Consider the following 19,433-nt stretch of genomic DNA (forward strand, 5'->3'; position numbering starts at 1 on the left):
TCTAATCCCAGCTGAGGATTCACTCTCAGTCTAGAGGTTCATGTTTGCATAATTTCCACTCCCCCCTGCCAAGTCCCATGAGAGTGATGCAGAGGGCTCAGGTGGGTGCGCACACAGTGGATTTGCGTCACGGCAAACAGGAGCCCTGAGTGTAGGCAACCTGAACCTTTTGTGATGGGCTGGAAGCAAACTTGACTGCCCTTTGCTCCAGAAAGAGACATTTTCTTTATTATACTGGGCAGTAAACAAACCAGCCCCTTCCTTCTGAGACCACTATCTCTAAACCTTCAAGGCTATTCACCCAACAAACATCCTTGAAAAGAAAGATAATCCAGAGTAAAAACAGCCTATGCCTGTGTCCACAAGCTACACAGAAATGGAAGAGCCTCAAGGAGAACGGCCTCCCAAAGCTATAGCAGAGACTTAATAACAGTTAGTAAAGGTGAGCTGACGATGTCCATCAGTCAATGGCCGTTGTTTGGAATCTATGAACAGGAACTCAAACCCACTGGCAGCAATCTAGCTCCCAGTCTGGGTGTGGGAAATCAACCTGGTCCTACTTAAAGTGCTTTTCCTTTATATTCAGAAGCTTCTTGATTTGCATTTGCACTTTGAGTTGAAAGCCTCCTCCTCCCCGAAGGACTGCGCTGGGTGTGGACTGTGCCTCTGATGGGGCTGCCAGTTCCCAGGAGCAGGCATTTTCAGTCCTGGGCCACCTCTCCCATCTCCATGTCTCTTGGCATAGACGTGCTTAGCCTGGAGGAAGCTGCATCTCTCCTCCCCCATGTATTCAGCTGGAAAAACACCCTCTGCAGATTCATGAACCAGACCGGCTGCTGGCGATTCTGAAGCTTGTGTCCCTAATGAGCTGGTAAGGGCTAATGCCTCTGCCACCTGCTTCTCGAGATTTGTCTTTCCCTGGGTTTTGAATATTCCAGGAGTAGCATTGCCTTCGGCTACGTTTGTTGTTGATCTTTTGGAGGAGGCAGTAATTGGCTATGCCTCCAGTGCTTCATATCTGTCTTCTTTTGGACTCACTTAAGTTTCTCTTTAACTTTTCTTCTTTCAGTGAAGACTGCTTTCTTTTTTCATGGCCTGGCTTGCTAAATCTGTGTGCCTTTTTTTTTTTTTTTTTTTTTTTTTACTTCTCCTGTTCCTTTGTTCTCTGACTCAGGGTTTGTTGTTGTTTGTTTGTTTTTTCCTAAAGTACAATTCTAGATTCTGTCACGTGGGGCCCATCACTGTGAAAGAGCTGGAATCCGTGAGGCCTCTGTTTACTAATGCCGCTATTGTTCTGCTGCACCTTGACCGCCACCACCTCCGAGCTGGCTAATTCCACCCAGGAGATGTCCTCCCACCAGAACAGCGTCAAGTTCTGGCTTTTTACCATCCTGCCCGGCTCCCCTCTGGGATGTCTGTTTGCTTTCATATAGTCCTAATTTAATTTATCTCCCAGGCCACTCTTGTTGGGGCAAACAACAACAACAAAAATCTTTGGCCCTTTAAAATTTACCCAGGAATTTGTTCACTCTCGCTGATCTTCCTCACCCCTCACCCTTGAATGTGTCCAGACTCCAGACTTCCTGATCCCTGTTGGTATAGCTGTTCCAAAGCCTCTTGCTCAGGCCCTGCATCTGCACTTTATAAATCACATCTCTCACTGTTTTCCGGTCCTGGGATCCCCATGGTGTTGGTGGGGGGGGGGGGGGTCGTTGCATTCTGTTCTCTGTGGTTTTGCCTCTCTTCCTCAGTTACATTTCCTTAGGTCCCAGTCCCTCCCTCAAATCTAGGAATAACTGCACCTCCCACTTTTGTGATGCCCAGTTGAAGAGTCATCGTTAGGAACTGGCACGTGTTTTTCCCTTACCCATCATGCTGCCCTGGACTCCACCGTCTCATCTCCCCTTGATGTCTGTCCAGTCTGTCGGCTAACATCTCATCCTTTCTTACAAGGAGGTGGCTCTCTTCCTCTCGATAATAATCACGTATTCTTTATTTTTTTTTTTCTTCCATTGCTCCTGTTCTCAGGCCAGAGTGTGTTCTCAAATCCTCTGTGGTGTCCTGTGCAAACCTGATTTCTGAAACCGAAGTTCCCCAGGCACATGCCTTCAAAACTGCCTTCTTAGCTGTTAGGTGTGCAGTAATTTCTTGGAGCTTTTTTCTCATCTTGAATCCAAGAAAGTGGCATATTCTCCTTGGGTGCCCATTTGTTTGGTTTTATTCATTCATGAAGACTGCTACATTTAAATGTACATCTCTGTAGTCTAGAGCTGTAATCATGGTCGATGTAACCATCAAACCCAGAAGCATCCTGAGACCTGGTGGGGAGAAAGCTTGAGGGGTTTTTAAAAATTTCAGCTAAACCTTCATTAGGCCCCTGTGATACACCTGAGGTGCTCTACTCATACTCTGCAGTGCATTCTTATTTAATCCTCATGATAATCCTACAAGGTAATTACAAGGTAATTTTACCCCTTTAAAAATAAATACTATCATCCCTGTTTCACATAATCAGAGAACTGCCTCTGACATCAGTGCTCTGTTAATATGTTACAGGCACAGTACATGTCACTACCTGTGGAACATGTAAATTGCACTATACTTTGCATACACTTCATGTGCTAATAGTTCATACAGAGAGTGGGACAGAGGTTTCTGCTGTTGCTGGCTAAAATACCTGTATTCTGAATGGACAGCAGCCTGATGATAACGACGCTCCCATGTTCTTTGGCTGATGGACGACTTTGGTGCAGCTAGGAGCCTCCATTCTCCCATTCTGCATTTCTGGAGTAAGCTCGGAAGAGCAAGGAGAAGTGGAGAAATTCCATCTCAGTCCTATGTCTCCTTTGGAGGCTGGTTCTGTTAGGACAAGGACAGTGATGAATTACAAAGGTCCTATTCTACTTAGCTGCCCAGGCTTTATTAATTCTCAGAACTTTGTCTAGGTCACTCCTGACCCCAGAAATCTCCCTCAAATCACATCCACTGTTAACCCATGTCAATCACTTCCAATGTGGGCCATTTCTTATCCCACTGCTTCAGCCTTTACCATCACTTCCAGAGAATCCTCTCTCTCCTGAGCCTTGTGGGAGTTCTGTGTGCAGACTGAGTTGCTTTTGCGTTTTCTCCAACACCAGTTTAGGATTCAGCCTTCTCAAGTCATATCTGTTACCATATGTTTTCTTACTGGTTTTTTAGAATTTTGTTGATCTTGTCTTCTATTCTCTTTGTCTTTGTGGGACTATGTCTTTCATTTAAAAAAAAAAATCTCTTCCTCATTGTTTTAGTGTGGTTTCAAGAGGGAAATCTGCCATCTTTAATCAGAAGCCTATATTGTTTAATGCTTACTTCACGTCCCGTTCTTCAGGTGGCAACAGTGAAGCTCAAAGAGGTTGACTAAAGTGTCTAAATTGCTAATAAACAGTGCAGCCAGGACTTGTGCCCAGACAGCTGGATTCTTGACCATGCTGCCCTACCAACTCCCTGTAAAACCAGAAGCTAGAGATTCTTCTTCACTGAGAGACAATCTCCTAGGTTACAGGTATGGGAAACTGTGCAAAGAGAGGCTCTAACTAGGAAATTGGCAAATTATATTAGATTCCATTAATATAATGACATTGTTATATGACACGTGAATGAGAAACTGCTGATAAATAATAGATTGTATCAACTGGTTCTCTGAGCCAAATGCCTTCCAGAACTTTTTGAACATTTCATTTGAGAATAACTAAAATGGCATCATTTCCAGAACAGTTTAATTTGTTCTGTGCATCGGGGGGGGGGGGGGGGAATACAGCCAAGGGACTTTCTTAGAGTGTGGACATTTTCAGGCAATAGTCATAAGACTAAAGAGAGGTTCATTGTTATCAAAATTGTACTTTGTGTGTTGCTACTTCCCGAAATATCTGGAACTAATGTATCTAAGCAACCTACTTCCTGTTCATTGAGTTACAAGCTACCTAAAACCATAACAGACTGGTTTTTGTTTTGTTTTGTTTTGTTACAAGAGGAAATGGTTTCATTTAAATCCAGAACCTTATGCTAACAGGGGGTTGTGAAATAAGATTTCACCTCTGCCTTTAGCTCATCCATGTGTCTTCTGCAACCCTATGAGATATCTCTGGGTCATTCTGATTGATTTTAGCTTTTAGCTACAGGCTTTCAGTAGTTATATTATATACACCATGTTTAGCATAAAATTTCTTTTGGTATTTTATAGATCATAGAATCCAAATCTCACTTCATTCTTTGGTACATTTAAGGATTTAAAACAAAGAAAACCCTGTTTCTTAAGGCTGTGGTTCTTTCCTCTAAACCACCTCTTTCAGATTCTGAAAATCAGGAAGAGTTCACATCATTTGTGTTTGCATCATAAACATTTTCAGATTCGACCTAGTGCGTTTAAAGCTCCTATAAAGCTACACCACTCGTTTTGTACTCTCGTCACATACAGTCTACTCTAGATCCTGGATATGTGTTATAAACAAGGGTGTTACTTTAGGGTCTCAGTCATATTTCCTCATCTGTCATGTTTGCTGTGAAAATTAAATGCAAAAAATTTGAGGTGAAAAACTCTGTGGCACAGTATTGATCATCCGGAGTATTAACTTAATTGAAAAGCATCTTCGGTTGGAGGAGGGAAATATCATGGTAATACATGAAGCTGGGAATCCAGAGACTGAATGTGAAGTCGCAGCCTTGCCTGTCATGAGTTGAGCAGCCTCGGGCAGGTCCCTTTCCTTCTGTGAGTCTTCTGAGAGTGTATGCAACTCTGGGGCTGTACTGGAAAACTGGAGTAGGGAGGGGGAGGAGGAAACCTCGTAGGTCCAGAAGCAGTCGGTTGGGATTGTTTCCCTCCCTTGGTGTGAGCTTCTCAGTCAGCCTTTCTGATGGTTTGAGACTCAGCCACTGTGTAATAAGCCACCCACGTCATGGGCACCGGGGGAGGCAATGGCTTGCAAACCAAGGAATACCTTTCTCTGGGAGCCTGGGTCAGGTAGTGTAACCAGAAAGAACCAGGAATGTAACTCCGTCTCCAGTAATTACTGTTTACAGTCTGGAGACAGATTCTTTCCATAAAGTTTTTAAGCCAAGCAGAGGGAAGGCCCTGAGGCTTCTCCCTGGATGAGTTCTATTTGCACGTCTCCTTCTGTGCCCGATCCCTGGCGTGTCTCCAAGAGGCTTCTTTGCACTGTGTATAAAGTGATGTCCCAATTTGGTGTCGAGAAAGATGTCCTTCTAGAGAATCTCTAAAATCACGCTCAGAGTTCTGTTCTTGCCTTTAATTCCTAATTTAAACCTGGAGACCTGCCAATCCCTGACATTGTGGTAGGAATTCACCAAATTTATCTCGGTATTATATATCAAGATTAATTTGTTTTCCCAATGCCTCTTCCTCAATTTGCCTACATCTGCTCATTTCTCAGACCATTTCTTTTATTCTTTCCGTCTCATCCAGAAAGATACTTGAACTTGAGGGGGATGGGGGAAATCTTCGAAATCTTTTACGTTACATGTAAGATTTAGGTGTAAACAGTTACCTCTTTTAAAAGCTGGGAGATTACTCTTCTGCTTGCTTTATACATTTGCATAAACTGAATTTGATATATAATGTATAATTTTTATTATCTGTTAAAATTCAGGGTTTTTTTTTTTTTACATTATAAGTACATGACTTTCCAATGGCTGCTAAGTGATAAAGGAAATCTTCTGTGTCTTTTTAAAGTAATACATGTTCCTTAGTATGAATCTTGTCTATTTTAATTAATATGACTTTTTTAATCTAGAATCTCAAGAAAAATTCAAATGAGAGAGCTTATTTGTTTGATGTATCTCCTAAGTTTTGTGCATGTAAATTTACTCCCCAGATAATTATATAAACATTCTTAAGTGCTTGCATCTCTTTCTCCTCTCTAATAAGCATAGCTCTTCTTAGCATGTTGGGCTCTCTCAGATGGAGGGTTTTGGGGTCAGTCTTTCTACATCACCTCTTGGGGTCTGATAATGTAGACACACAACTTACAGGTGTGTAGGCTGACTATGTAGATGCCTCTGTGTGTCCTGGGTGGTGCTTGATTCTGGAAGGTGTTTAATCAGTACTCAGGAGTGTTAAAAACAAAATTCAACTGAGTAAATTTGAAGATCTAATTGGCTTTATTCAGGGATTCAAGCATTAGGCAGCATCTTGTCTAGAAAGCAGAAAGGCACTCCAAGGAGTTGTACAAAATGGAAGGTTTTATAGGAAGAAAGAGGGTGGGACAAGGAAGTTACAAGAATAGATCTGTTAGCAGGTAGAGAGACCCCTAAACTAGGGAGCCCATAAAAGTGTGGGTCCTTGCCACTGGCTGTGAAGGAATTTGCAGCAGAGGCAGAGGGACAAAGGGCATGGTTTTTTTATTGCTCAGAAGAGGAAAAGGAAAGAAAGGGGCTCGAGGGGGAACTGTCAGCCAAGATGGCTGGTAGAGGCAGCTCCAGCCCTGGGCAGGTCATGTGGACTTCTATGGCAAGCTTCCAGCATCATATCCTCATTCCAGGTGTGCTGGAGCCAATTGCCTTTCTTTTCCGTCCTTATATGGACTTTTCTGACTGTTGTCATGGCAATCAGCTGTCCGGGTGCTGGTGGGTGTGTCACTTAGCATGCTAATGTATTATAATGACTGTATAATGAGGCTTAGGGTCCACTGGAAGTCAAATCCTCCACCATCTTGGGCTTCTCGCAGGTTCTAATCAGTTCTTGTTTCTCTTTCCAGCTGCCCCCTGAGACTTAGATAAGAGAAATTGGTTTCTATTTGAGGGAGGGGCAGGGGTATGATCCTGGGGGCAACAGTCTTGATAACAAAAAGGAAAGTTGCTTTTAAAGAGAATACCCGCAATCTAGTGAACACAGTGTCTCCCAGAAAAAAAGCCATCTAAGGCCTGGGAGATTTCAACTTTTCCATAAACAAGAGGCAGGGAGGGGTTGGGGGACCTTAGTTCTTGCAGAGGAACTGAGGAATAGTTGTATATATTCCTTGAGAAACAACTGGGACCCTGCCCCAAGGCTGCACTATTGTTTCTTGATTGCTCCTCCCATTCCCTCCTTTCCCTGATTAGCAACTGTCTGAATCTGTCCTTTGGAATGCAGGGAAGCTCCAGGAGACTGAATGAAGTCTATTTCCTACAAACCAGAAATGGGAGACCCAGAAAGATTCATAACAGGGAGGACCCCACAGGGTCTTGCTTGATATCAGATTATTTCAGACAAGGTTACTGTCCCTTAGAGAAAACAGGGGATTTGAGGCATATTACCTCACTGACAAGGAGATTCCAAATCGACCGGTTTAAAATTCTACTCGTAGGAGAGTCTGAAACTGCAGTTACTTTAGGTATGAAGTCTTAGTGGAGCTTAGCACAAGTGACTCCATTTTGGACTTGATGTTTCTTTTTAACAGGAGTATAACACATGGAATATCTAGTGACCCAGGAGTGTAGTTATTCGGTTACATGTAGCTCATGTAGTTATTTGGTTGTAGTTAAAAATCAAAGCTTTACTGTATTTTAAGAGTCTCATGCTAGCCAGGCTCTGGAGCTTTACTGTATTTTAAGAATCTTAGATTTGAATTTAGATTTCTGGTTATAATATTGTTGCAGCTTGCACTGTAGGGAAAAGCACTGACCCACCAGTCAGGAGACCTGAACTCTAGCTGTGGCTTTGTGACCACCTGGGTGACCTTGAACCACATGCTCTCTCAAGAGACAAAACAGCCCCTCGGGCCCTTTCCAGTTTGAAACCTCCCTGGTCCTGTGCTGCATGGTGAGATGCTGGTCAGATGGGTGCTGAGGAGGAACTTGTCAACATGAGGCTGTGTGGTTCCAGGTTATCTGAAGGGCTGTGCTTTGATCCTATGAGACTTTTTCCTCATATGACACTTATACTGCTGTACCTTGAGCCTTGAGGATGGCATCAGTGATCACAGCCAGCCTCTCCCGTCAGCTCTGGGCTCTCTGCATTTCAGATGCCTGGGACGGAGGAGCCCCAGGATGCATGTGGCCCCGAGGAATCCAAGGGGAACTTGGAAAGTCCCAAGCAGGGCAGCAGTAAAATGAAGCTCAAGAGTCGTCTTTCAGGTAAGTGGACTCTGCCTAATACGCCTGCCTGAAAATGAGCATCCAGCCTCAGGAGTGGGAAGATTAAGTCATTAGCAGGATGAGCTCTTTTTTTTTTTTTCTTAAAACCTCAAAATTGTTCTCTCTTTTAATGGTACATGCCCCGGGCATAACAACTGCCTTCAGCCTGGCTGCCCACATGAGTATTTTCATCTGAGTCATAAAGAAGTGATGTCAACATCTCTGTTTGTCTCTGCTTAAACTTAAGTCTCCTGTTGTGTTTGATTCATTTACTTCAACAGGGCTTAAGGTGACCCTTTCATGGTAAGATATTCCTGGTGGCCTGTCTTCCCAGCAAGCATACCTCTCCCCTAAACCCTTGGTGGTCCATCAGAACATGGGGCAAATAGCTATTTATTTAACATCAAATCTGCATCTCAACTAAACAGGAGGGGAAATGGGATGGAATTGGGGTGGAGTTTATCTTTTGCAATAAATAGATTTGACATTTCCTGGGTGTATCCTCAGAGCAGCTGGCCTTGGCCCTGAGAGAGTCTGAGGCTGTGTGTGGGGACCCATTGTGACTTTCATGGTCTGAGGCACTTTTTCCTAGACAGGCTCTTTCGACTGGGAAAAAGGAAAAAAAGAAAACTAAAAATTATATTTTATAGTTGCATTGCTATAAATACACAAGCTGGATTAATTATGATCTATTCATTACTATTATGTTCATTTTTTTCTTCTGAATTAAAAAAAAAATTAAAGTATTTCTGCGGGCCCTGAAAAGTGGCAGGGGCCCTCAGCACTGTGTCTGTTGGTCTCATGGAGACATCAGCCCTGGTTCCCACCTGGAAAAGACCTCTGGTCTAGCAGGAAAAGCAGAATCCAGTTTACTCTTCAGCCCTTGAGCTGGTTATTTAACCTTCCTAAACTTCCACTCCCTCACCTAAAAAAGGAACTATGACAGTCCTGACTTTGAAAGGCTGAGCAGATTAAAACAAACAAAAAACACATGGAAAAGCACCTAGTGCAAAGCATGGTGTTACCACCCCCCAAAATGTCAGTTGCATCTTCCTGCCTCCAAAATCATTGGAGGGGTGATGTCTGTGGCTGCCAGCCAAGAGCACCCCCGCCCACATTGCCTGCCCCTCTACTATTCTCAGGTAAGGTGGCAAGTTTAGGACCATAGAATACATCCACTTTAAAAAACAAAAACAAAAACAAAAACAAAAAACCCTGGGTAACAAAATGAACGGCTTTGTATTCGTAACTCAGACTAATTAGGTAGTGTCTGAGTGTTAGGATGTGGGTCTGCCACGAAAAGCAACGTGACAATCAGAAGCTACTTAAGTCTTGCAGGGGGGCTCATGCTAATGGTCCTCCCATGGAGATAATGACCAGCTCCCCTTCAGCCCTGAGGCAGGGCTGAGAGAAATGCATCTAAATCCTGTGTGTGTTTGGGGTGGGGTCGCAGGGGTGGGGAGAGGGGGGAGGGGAGGAGATCTTTAGGTCAGCTGTCTGATTGGCACCTTATAGACTGTTCCCAGGGGAGGGTCATAGAGCTCTGGGGAAGTACAGGGACCTTTGAAACCAGTGCTATCACATTCCTCATTTTATGAGTGAGAACAGAGAAGTTAAGGGGATCCCAAAGGTCACTCATTCAGTCAGCAAAAAGAACTGCCTTCCAAGCAGAATTCTTCCTGCCCACCCCTTAGCTTCCTGTGGATCTTAGAAGGAATCCCATTCCCCAGTGTGGGGCTTTACAGATATAGATGTGGGGAGGGGGACATTACTGACAACCTCCCAGGTCCATGATTCTCTGTGTTCATACTATTAGTTTTGAACATGCAGGACATTCAGCTCCGTAGTAAATCCAGAACTGGCTACTCTTTGCCACAAATGGATGCCACCCTCTGTTCCTATATTTTTCCCATATCCAATGCCATAACAAGGACATATAGCAGAAGAAGCACATGCATGAAGTCAGGAAGAACCATGTTCAATTCCTAACTCTGCCACTACTGGTTGTGTGACCTGGGACATGTGACTTGACTTCTCTGGGTCTCTGTTTTTTTCATCTGTAAGATGAGGCTTTATAATGTAACTTTATTCTGCAAATCAGTGTGGGTGCCTTCTAAGTGCCGGCATTTGTTGAAAGATCCAGTTGAGAGAATGCACATGGTGCAACCATTCCAAGATGTGGCAGCAAGGGGCCCTCACGACGTAGTGGCTGCCACCGTCGTTACCACTGTCATCATTAATATCATGCTCATCACTGTCATTTCCATTTTCATTATCATTGTTCTCTTTCCCTCTCAAGAGGGGAAGATGTTTGAATGGGTTCAGACAGGAAGATTCTCAAGAACTTGTACGTGATGATAAGACACGCTTAAGAGGTACAGAGTTTGGGAGTCTCTCTGGGTCGTGGTGCTGGGGAAAGCCATCCAGAGGATGCAAGATAAAGGAAGGCCAGTATGTTGACAGGACTTGGTGGAACACCTGCGGCGGAAAATAGTGGTCTAGACTTGGGATAAAATGCATGAGAAAGATTTAGGGACAATGGGAAAAGAATTGGTTAGAGAAGTTTTTGGCAACTGTTTTTCCTCCTCGTCTATTTGAAAGATCCAGTAATCTAATAGTAGCAATGATTCAACCCAGCAGAGAGATTAGGGGGAAGGAGACTTGGCATGGGAGGTGATGGTGCGGGCAAAGTTGGGTAAAACGTCAAGAGATATTTATACGCTCCCCAGTTTTGGAAAGGATGCCGATGGAGGATGGAACCTCTCCTTTGAGAATCAGCAGGCTAGAGCAATGAATTCATGCAGCAGAGTAGTGGGAGATAAGACTGGAAAAGTAATTTGGAGGCACGTTAAACAGGCTTAAGGAATTGGTTCTTCATTCAGTGCTGTGAAATATGTTCAGTCTAAAGACATTTGAATACAGGAGATTTTAATGTGATCAGCTCCTAATTTCTCTGTCCTGTAAACTTGGGTATCTATTTCATATTTTCTTAAAGTGAGTCACTCTGGTATTCACATATCAGCATATTATCTACAGACACTACCGTATGTGGTTTCTCTTCTGTTGATGGCAAGTGCTTCCCTGTCAGCTCAAAAGGAATTTTCTTCTAATAAATCTTTTTCAGATGAGTAAGCATGCCAAGATAGATCAACTGGTTGTGAATTATTAAGTCATGAATTATTAAGGAGGTTCTGTAAAGAGGTTCCAGCCATTTCCGCTCAGGTTTTGCCCAGTCTGGCCCCAAAATGACTAACGCGATTTCATGGAACATTTTTCCTAACGTTCTAACCAGTTTTCTTTACTTCACACCTCCTATTTTGCCAGCAAGTTTCCCTTTCAATTTTGGTATTTTTGATTTATCCATGTTAATGCTTTAGGTTTGTGATCTTTTTAAATGAAAGTTTTTCTTTGATTGCAAAGGAATTTCAAGTGTTTGAAAACCTGCAATTTGTATCACAAATATAAGTAATTTTTGAGAAACCAAACCTTTAGTGATGTCCATTGTAATATAACTGTATCAGCGCTACTCTAACTTTCCATCATTATTAAAAGCTCATCAATAGATCGTTTTTAAAAGAGTACAAAATCATCTTGTTTTATTCCATGAAAAACTTCCTGAGATATTTTTAAATAAATTGAAATTTTAGGTCATCAAATGAAACATTACATAGTCTAGGATATTTTGACAGTTCAAAGAATCTATATGTATATATAGCTTTATACACAAACGTGTATATATACATGCATATACACATATATGGTGTATAATGTAAACGTTGTAATGTGATTATAGTTATATTCAATGTAATTGATCCATCATTTAAGATTAAAGTCCCTTAAACCCTCGTACACTATTGGTGGGAATGTAAATTGCTGCCACCACTGTAGAAAACAGTATGGAGGTTTCTCAAAAAATTAAAAATAGGGCAACTAGAGGAGAAATTATATACAGGGTAGTAACAAAATGAAGGTTTGCTGACTTCTTTTCAGAAAAATGTAAGCAAGAAGGCAATATATAACATTTTAAAGGGCTAAAAAATGAATTGATCTAGAATCCTATGCCCAGTGAGAGTATCTTTTGAAAATGGAATAAAATACTTACAGATTAAAAAAAAAATTAAAAATAGGATTACCACATGACCCAGCAATTCCACTCTCCCACTCCTAGGTATACATCTGAAAAAAAACCCCAAAAACTCTAATTCGCAAGAATAAACAAATGGGACCTAATGAAACTTACAAGCTTCTGCACAGCAAAGGAAACCAGAAGTAAAGCAAGAAGAAAACCTACGGAATGGGAGAAAATTTTTGCAAGTGAAACTGACAAAGGCTTGATCTCCAGAATATATAAGCAGCTCATACGACTCAATAAGAAAAAAATAAACAACCCAATCCAAAAATGGGCAGAAGACCTAAACAAGCAATTCTCCAAGGAAGACATACAAATGATCAAAAAGCACATGAAAAAATGCTCAATATCACTAATTATCAGAGAAATGCAAATCAAAACTACAATGAGGTATCACCTCACACCAGTCAGAATGGCCGTCATTCAAAAATCCACAAATGACAAATGCTGGAGAGGCTGTGGAGAAAGGGGAACCCTCCTACACTGCTGGTGGGAATGCAGTTTGATGCAGCCACTATGGAAAACAGTGTGGAGATTCCTCAAAAGACTAGGAATAGACTTACCATATGACCCAGGAATCCCACTCCTGGGCTTGTATCCAGAAGGAAATCTACTTCAGGATGACACCTGCACCCCAATGTTCATAGCAGCACTATTTACAATAGCCAAAACATGGAAACAGCCTAAATGTCCATCAACAGGTGACTGGATAAAGAAGAAGTGGTATATTTATACAATGGAATACTACTCAGCCATAAAAACCGACAACATAATGCCATTTGCAGCAACATGGATGCTCCTGGAGAATGTCATTCTAAGTGAAGTAAGCCAGAAAGAGAAAGAAAAATACCATATGAGATCGATCATATGTGGAATCTAAAAAACAAAAACAAAAACAAACAAACAAAAACAAAGCGTAAATACAGGACAGAAATAGACTCACAGACAGAGAATACAGACTTGTGGTTACGGGGGGGTGGAGGGTGGGAAGGGATAGCCTGGGATTTCAAAACTGTAGAATAGATAAACAAGATTACACTGTATAGCACAGGGAAATATACACAAAATGTTATGATAACTCACAGAGAAAAAAATGTGACAATGAGTGTGTGTATGTCCATGAATGACTGAAAAATTGTGCTGAACACTGGAATTTGACACATTGTAAAATGATTATAAATCAATAAAAAATGTTAAAAAAAAAAGAAAGTATAAATGCACCCCAAAGTTCTGAGCAACATTGTTTACAATTGCCAAGATATGGAAGCAACCTAAGTGTCCCTCAACAGATGAACTGATAAAGAATATAGGAGTTAAGGGATTAAGGGGTACAAACTATTAGGTGTAAGTAAGCTACAAGGATATATTATACAACACGGGTAATACAGCAAATATTTCATAATAACTATAAATGGAGTAAACTTTAAAAATTGTGAATCACACAACTGACTGCTAAACAACCATCGATAAAGAAAGACTGGAACCTACCAAAAAAGACCTTCTTCAACTGGAAACATAAAGAGGGAACTACAGCGAGATGGTAGGAGGGGTGTGCTTGTGATATAATCGAGCTTCATACCCCTTGGATAGGCAACCCACACACTGGAGAATAATTAAGTGGCAGAGGCGTGAGAGTTCTGAGCCCCACGTCCGGCTGCCCAGCCCGAGGTTCCAGCATCAGGAGAAAGAGCCCCAAGAGCATTTGGTTTTAAAGGCCAGCAGAGCTTAATTGCAATAGTAAAATCATCTACCCACAATAAGCAGTTAAACGATACACAAAATAATTAGATGTAAAATATGTTATCAAAACCAGTAAGTGTGAGGGGAGAATACAAATGCAGGGTGTCTAAAATGCATTTGAAATTAAGAGATCAGCAACTTAAAACAATCCTGTGTGTGTGTGTATATATGTGTGTGTGTGTGTATGTGTGTAGTCATACATGTATATAGACTGCTATACCAAAACCTCATGGTAACCGCAAACCAAAAGTCGATAATAGATGTACACACACAAAAAAGAGAAAGGAATCCAAACATAATGCTAAAGATAGTCATCACATCACAAGAGAAGAGAACAAAAAGAAGAAAGGGAAAAAAAGACCTAAAAATTGTGAATCACTATATTGTACAGCTGTAATTTATATGATATATCAACTATATGTCAACAAAAAATAAATAAATTTTAAAAGATTAAATTCCCTCAAATTATTTAATTTTAAAATAGTGTCTCAAAAACTAGGTATTGATAAAGATCCCTTTAAAAATCTTTACTGTAATAGTTTAAGACACAAGAGTACTAACTGTAAAGGGAGAGTGTGATATATTCCACATTAGAATTATGAGCTTCTGTTCATCAAAAAATACCATTGAGAGAGTGAGAAGTCAAGTCACAGGCATGGAGAAGATATTTGCAGTACATAGATGCCATGAAGGACTCACATCCAAAATATATTAACAATTTAAAAAAAAAAAAACTAAATTAACAGAGAGAAACCCAGTAAAGGAAATGAGCAAAAGGCTTGAACAGCCTCTTTACAACTTTACAAAAGAAAAACAGCCCTGAATATTTGAGAAGAAGCTCAATCTCATTAGTCATCAGTGAGACACAGTGAAATACCAATATATATCCGCCAGAATGGCTATAATTAAAAAGACTGATACTGCCAAGCATGACAAGGATGCAATAAAACTAGCACTCACGCACCCTGGTGATACCACGTGGTGATGGTGAACACATACCTGGAACCCAGCCCCTCCCCTCCTAGGTACATGCAGCAGATACGACATGCATGGGATGTCCAATGACAGTATAGATCAGGGGTCAGCAAACCACTGCCCACAGCTGTATTTGTATGGCCCAGAGATAGAAAGGCTTTCTACCTTTCTAGTGCATTATAAAAAAATTTTTTTAAAGAATGTGTGACTGAGACATTTGTAACCCATAAAAGCCTGAAACATTTACTATCTGGCCTTTACAGAAAAAAGTTTGCAGACCCTTATTCTAGATCTAAAGTTGGAAACAAATCAGTTGTCCCTCAGGCATAGAATGTATAAATAAGTTGTTATGTGTTTATACAATAAAATAGTATGCAGAAATGGCATGAACAAACTATGGGCATGCAATAACATGGCAGAATTTCACTCACAAAACTAAGAACAAGGAGCCAGATACAAAGAACGAACTTACTGCGTGCGTTCACTTGTTTGAAAATAGGCAAAAGTAATCAGTGATGTCAGATAATGGTTAACCTTGGGTGGGGGGTGGTTAATGGCATAAAAGGGGATTTGGGGACCTGGTACGATTCTGTTTCTTAGTCTGGATGTTGGTTATTGGCATGTTCACTTGGTGAAATTTCATGGAACTGAATGGACCCTTAATGATTTGTGCACATTTCTGTAAGTTGTTATACTTTAAAAGTTTACTGAAAAAGTCATTACGACACATGAAAAAAAGCAGCTGCCCCAACAATGGAACAGTACCACCCACAGAGTGACAGTCCTCCATCACTAGAGAGGCATCTGCTGAACGCATTCGCTCTGTTGTTTATTACCTTATCAACCACAGCTCCATCTTACTTGGATGAAACATAAACATTGCCCTTTATCCAAGCTGGTCACTTCAAAAATGAGCGCTTTCTTCGTAGTCTGGCACTATGGCCTCAACACACATCTAGCTTATGCAGAGCTGGATGGTAGACCGCGGTGAGCTGGGCGCTGTGAAAGCACTGGACACCTGGCCTTCTCAGAGACCGTGAATGTGGGTGTAAAGGCACTGAGATGACACCTGTGTATGCTCTTTAGATTCTTTCCATTCTGTATCCAGTCACGTTTTCCCTCTGTTGTTTCAAGGGGGTGTACACCGTCTAGAGTCTGTTGAAGAATACAATGAGCTGATGGTGCGGAACGGGGACCCCCGGGCCAGGATGCTGGAGGTGTCCCGAGACGGCCGGAAGCACTCCCTTCCCCAGCTGCTGGACTCCACGAGCACAGCACAGGTAGGCAGGGCCGTGGGGCCCCCTGCTTTTTTTTTCCAGGCTCAGTTACTTGGTTAGGGACGAAGAGCATGTTACCAGCCCTGGGTCCCTAGGTTTTCTTTGATTCTTTCAGAGACCAGCAGGAGCTTCAGTGTCCTGAAGAACTTCCCTTCTGCGGGGGCCAGGGGCATTTGGGTGTAGAGATAGAGTACTGTCAGTGAGGTCTAGCTGGGGAGGCTAAAAGGAAGGCAGCCTAAGATGTGAAAATAGTAGAGAAGGAAAAAAATCCCTTGTCGGAGTTCAAAATCTTGATCCTCTTCCTACTGTGTGTTTTGGAAACGAGAGCGGCTCTCAACTGCCAGGAGACAACGGCGCCTCACGGTCTGTGGTGAACCACCATCTCGTTTAGTGGGTGTGTCACGTGTCAGCATAGCCGGTGGCGGGTGGGTGTGGGGACGTGCAAGAGAGGGAGGGAATGTGTGTGCACGTGCGCGCCGTGCCTGGGGTCTCCCTGTTACACAGTAATGACTCGGACAGCCCAGGTCAGGGAGGCTGCAGAGACGGGTGAGGTAGGGGTGATGTGCATGTTCTGTCCCCAGGAGAGCTTGGGGCTCCATCACCCTGCCCAGGAGCTCCTCAGTGACATCACCCTCAGCCCCGTCACAGCCAGGTGGACGTCTCAGGACCAAGCTGGAGGCAGGCTCAGTGTCTGGGGAACTCGAGGAGTGTTTTTCGAGTCCTGGTGCCATCAGCCAGAGGGCTCAAGAAGAGTCACTGGCATCTTGTCCCCAGGCCCACAATGAAGCAGGGATGGGGAGGAGGGTGTGGCAACAGGGACACCTGTAGGTGCTTGGAGACTCTTGAGTTCTGAAAGACCTGGTTTGGGCCTCTGGATTGGGCCCTTGCTTTTGGTGTATCATCTTTCACAGATAAGAGAGCTGAGTCTCAAAGCGGTCGAGTATTTTTCTCAAAGTGAGATGCCAGAATCACTGTGGAGGACGTTTGACCTGACCAACACGGTTTAAAAGTGTCCACGTTTCACAGGCAGTTGCTGTTGGAGATAACTCGTGTTGAATCCACGTAAGGGCAACTCAAGAGCTGGAGCTTGGAGAAAAAGCAGAGCAAAGAACTTGCACGGGGTCTGGTTAAAGCTCCTCCAGACCCGTGTCTGGAGGCAGGTCTGTGGCCTGCCCAGAAAGATCCATTTGGAGCAGCAAAGTCGGGGAAAGATCAGGAAGTCGTAGGAGAGCCACGTTGTCAGACTGTTTGAGTTAGTTCAGTTAGTGCGAAGATGAGAGGGGGCTTGCTGCCACCATGGCCAAGGATGCCCGGCATTGAGGTGATTTCCTAACTGACCTGCTGAGGGAATCTAACACTGTTTATAGCCCAGAAATATCTATTTCTAACCAGGCTCCCAGGAACCAGGAAGCACAGGCTAGTGAAGATTTTTTAAAAAGAAACTCTTTTTTTTCCTCTTCAGAGTGTTCTTTCTCTTGTCTTCTCTTCTTATTTTCTGCCTTTTCTTTTCCTCCCAGGATTCAACTTTTCTTTTCTTTTTTTTTTTTTTTTCCTTTTCTCTCTCCTTGCACTGAGTATTGTCTAGAATAGAGCTATCCAAGAAATCTCTCTGCAGTGATGGAAATGTGTTATGCCTGTGTTGCCCAATAGGGCAGCCACCTGTGTCTATAAAGCACATGAAACGTGGCCAGTGGGACTGAGGAGTGCATTTTTTACTTGAATTCATCTTAACTTAAATATAGATAGCCACAGGTGGCTCGTGGCTGCCATATTGGACAACAGAGGTCTGGAAAGTGCAGTGGGACCCCGGAAACTCTTTTCAAGAGAACAGTGAAGCATGCGGGCCTCTGGTTCCCCTTGGTTCCCAAAGGAAAGATGAAATGAGGTGCTGCTGGAGACTCGAGCTCAGAGGAGGAGTTTCCTTATGAGTCTACACATGAACCTCTGTATTCACGGGTTGCAAACCCACGGGCTGTGTCTGGCCATCTCCATGACGGTTTTGGTAAGGGTAATAACCTTGCCAAACCAACATCATCTTTTTAATGAATCAGAGTCTGGGAGGCCAAAGTGGCTGACAGATAATTTTGTAAAACTGCAAATATAATTGTTCTAAGCTGCCAGGAATACCAAAATATTATTAGCAGACATCTCTTTTCTACCTTTGAATGTAAACTATACTAATTAAGGGTAAAAACTATTTTCTGGTGTCTCTTTTCTCATATTAAACATGAAGTGACTTTTTTTAAAATTTATGTGAGAATATCTGTGTCATTTGAGAAATGTACATTCAAGGAAGAGTAACCGGGAGCTAGGCTATAGCAGAGCTTTAGTACTTCATTCATTCACTCTCTTGTTTGTGTTATAAATAGTGCCCCCTGCTAACACACATGTACATGGCGGGTGAGGAGCAGGAAAAAGCAGTTGAGGTTTTTGAGCCGCTGCGTGCCAGAGAGGGAAAGTGTGGCTTGTGGGAAAGTATTTTATTTTCCAAATGTGAGGGATTAGAACTGAAGCTCCTGCAGTTTCTCAGCGGGATTTTTTTTTTAATATAGAATAACAGTTGTCTGGGTTTGTGGTTTGGGTTTTAGAAAAAACAAAGGCTTACTAAGTTTTGAGTGAGTGAATTAAGCTTAAAATGGTGAGATACTTTCTAACCATGGTTATGAATTTGGGATGGGGGGCACGGGTGACTTCCAAGGGAGAACCTGACCAGAGGATGATCATTCTGCATCTGTGAGGCCCCTTGGTTTCTGGTTCCTAACTCCACTCGCGGAAGCAAGAAGTAGGGTGTGCGGAGTGGGGTTGAGAGAAGAGCAGCACCAGGTGGTCTCCAAGCAGTTCTTGATGTGGAGGAAGAAGGCACGGGGGTCAATCGAAGGAGGGGCTACTCCCTCAGTGTTCTTTATAGTAAACTTTACTTAAGCCTCTGGACCAGATAGACCCGAGCAAAACGGCTAACACAAAAGACCACTGAGATTTTCCAAATCTGAGTGTATTTTTATGTCAGAGACCACAGCAGGATAAGTGAGTCCGTCCCTGACCTTGCCATGTGCTGGCTTTTAGGAATACCACATTGTGAAGAAGTCCACCCGCTCGCTAAGCGCTACTCAGGTGGAATCTCCTTGGAGACTCATTCGGCCATCGGTCATCTCTATTATTGGGCTGTACAAAGAAAAAGGCAAGGTGAGCGCTTTTCTGTGCACCAT

The 19,433-nt window shown here is 42.7% G+C and overlaps 1 protein-coding gene across 6 annotated transcripts in view; it reads left to right on the forward strand.

The window, feature by feature from the left end:
* Window positions 1–19,433, forward strand: part of PDZD2 (PDZ domain containing 2) — a 342,111-nt gene that overhangs the window by 280,034 nt on the left and 42,644 nt on the right. For all 6 annotated transcript variants that reach the window (XM_032470570.1, XM_032470584.1, XM_032470578.1 and 3 more), the window contains 3 exons: window positions 7,995–8,106; window positions 16,085–16,230; window positions 19,291–19,410. In XM_032470570.1, coding sequence (XP_032326461.1) covers window positions 7,995–8,106; window positions 16,085–16,230; window positions 19,291–19,410 — 378 coding nt within the window. The remainder of the gene's footprint in view (window positions 1–7,994; window positions 8,107–16,084; window positions 16,231–19,290; window positions 19,411–19,433) is intronic.

The sequence above is a fragment of the Camelus ferus genome, chromosome 3 (assembly GCF_009834535.1).
Source record: "Camelus ferus isolate YT-003-E chromosome 3, BCGSAC_Cfer_1.0, whole genome shotgun sequence".
NCBI classification, from domain to species: Eukaryota; Metazoa; Chordata; class Mammalia; order Artiodactyla; family Camelidae; genus Camelus; species Camelus ferus.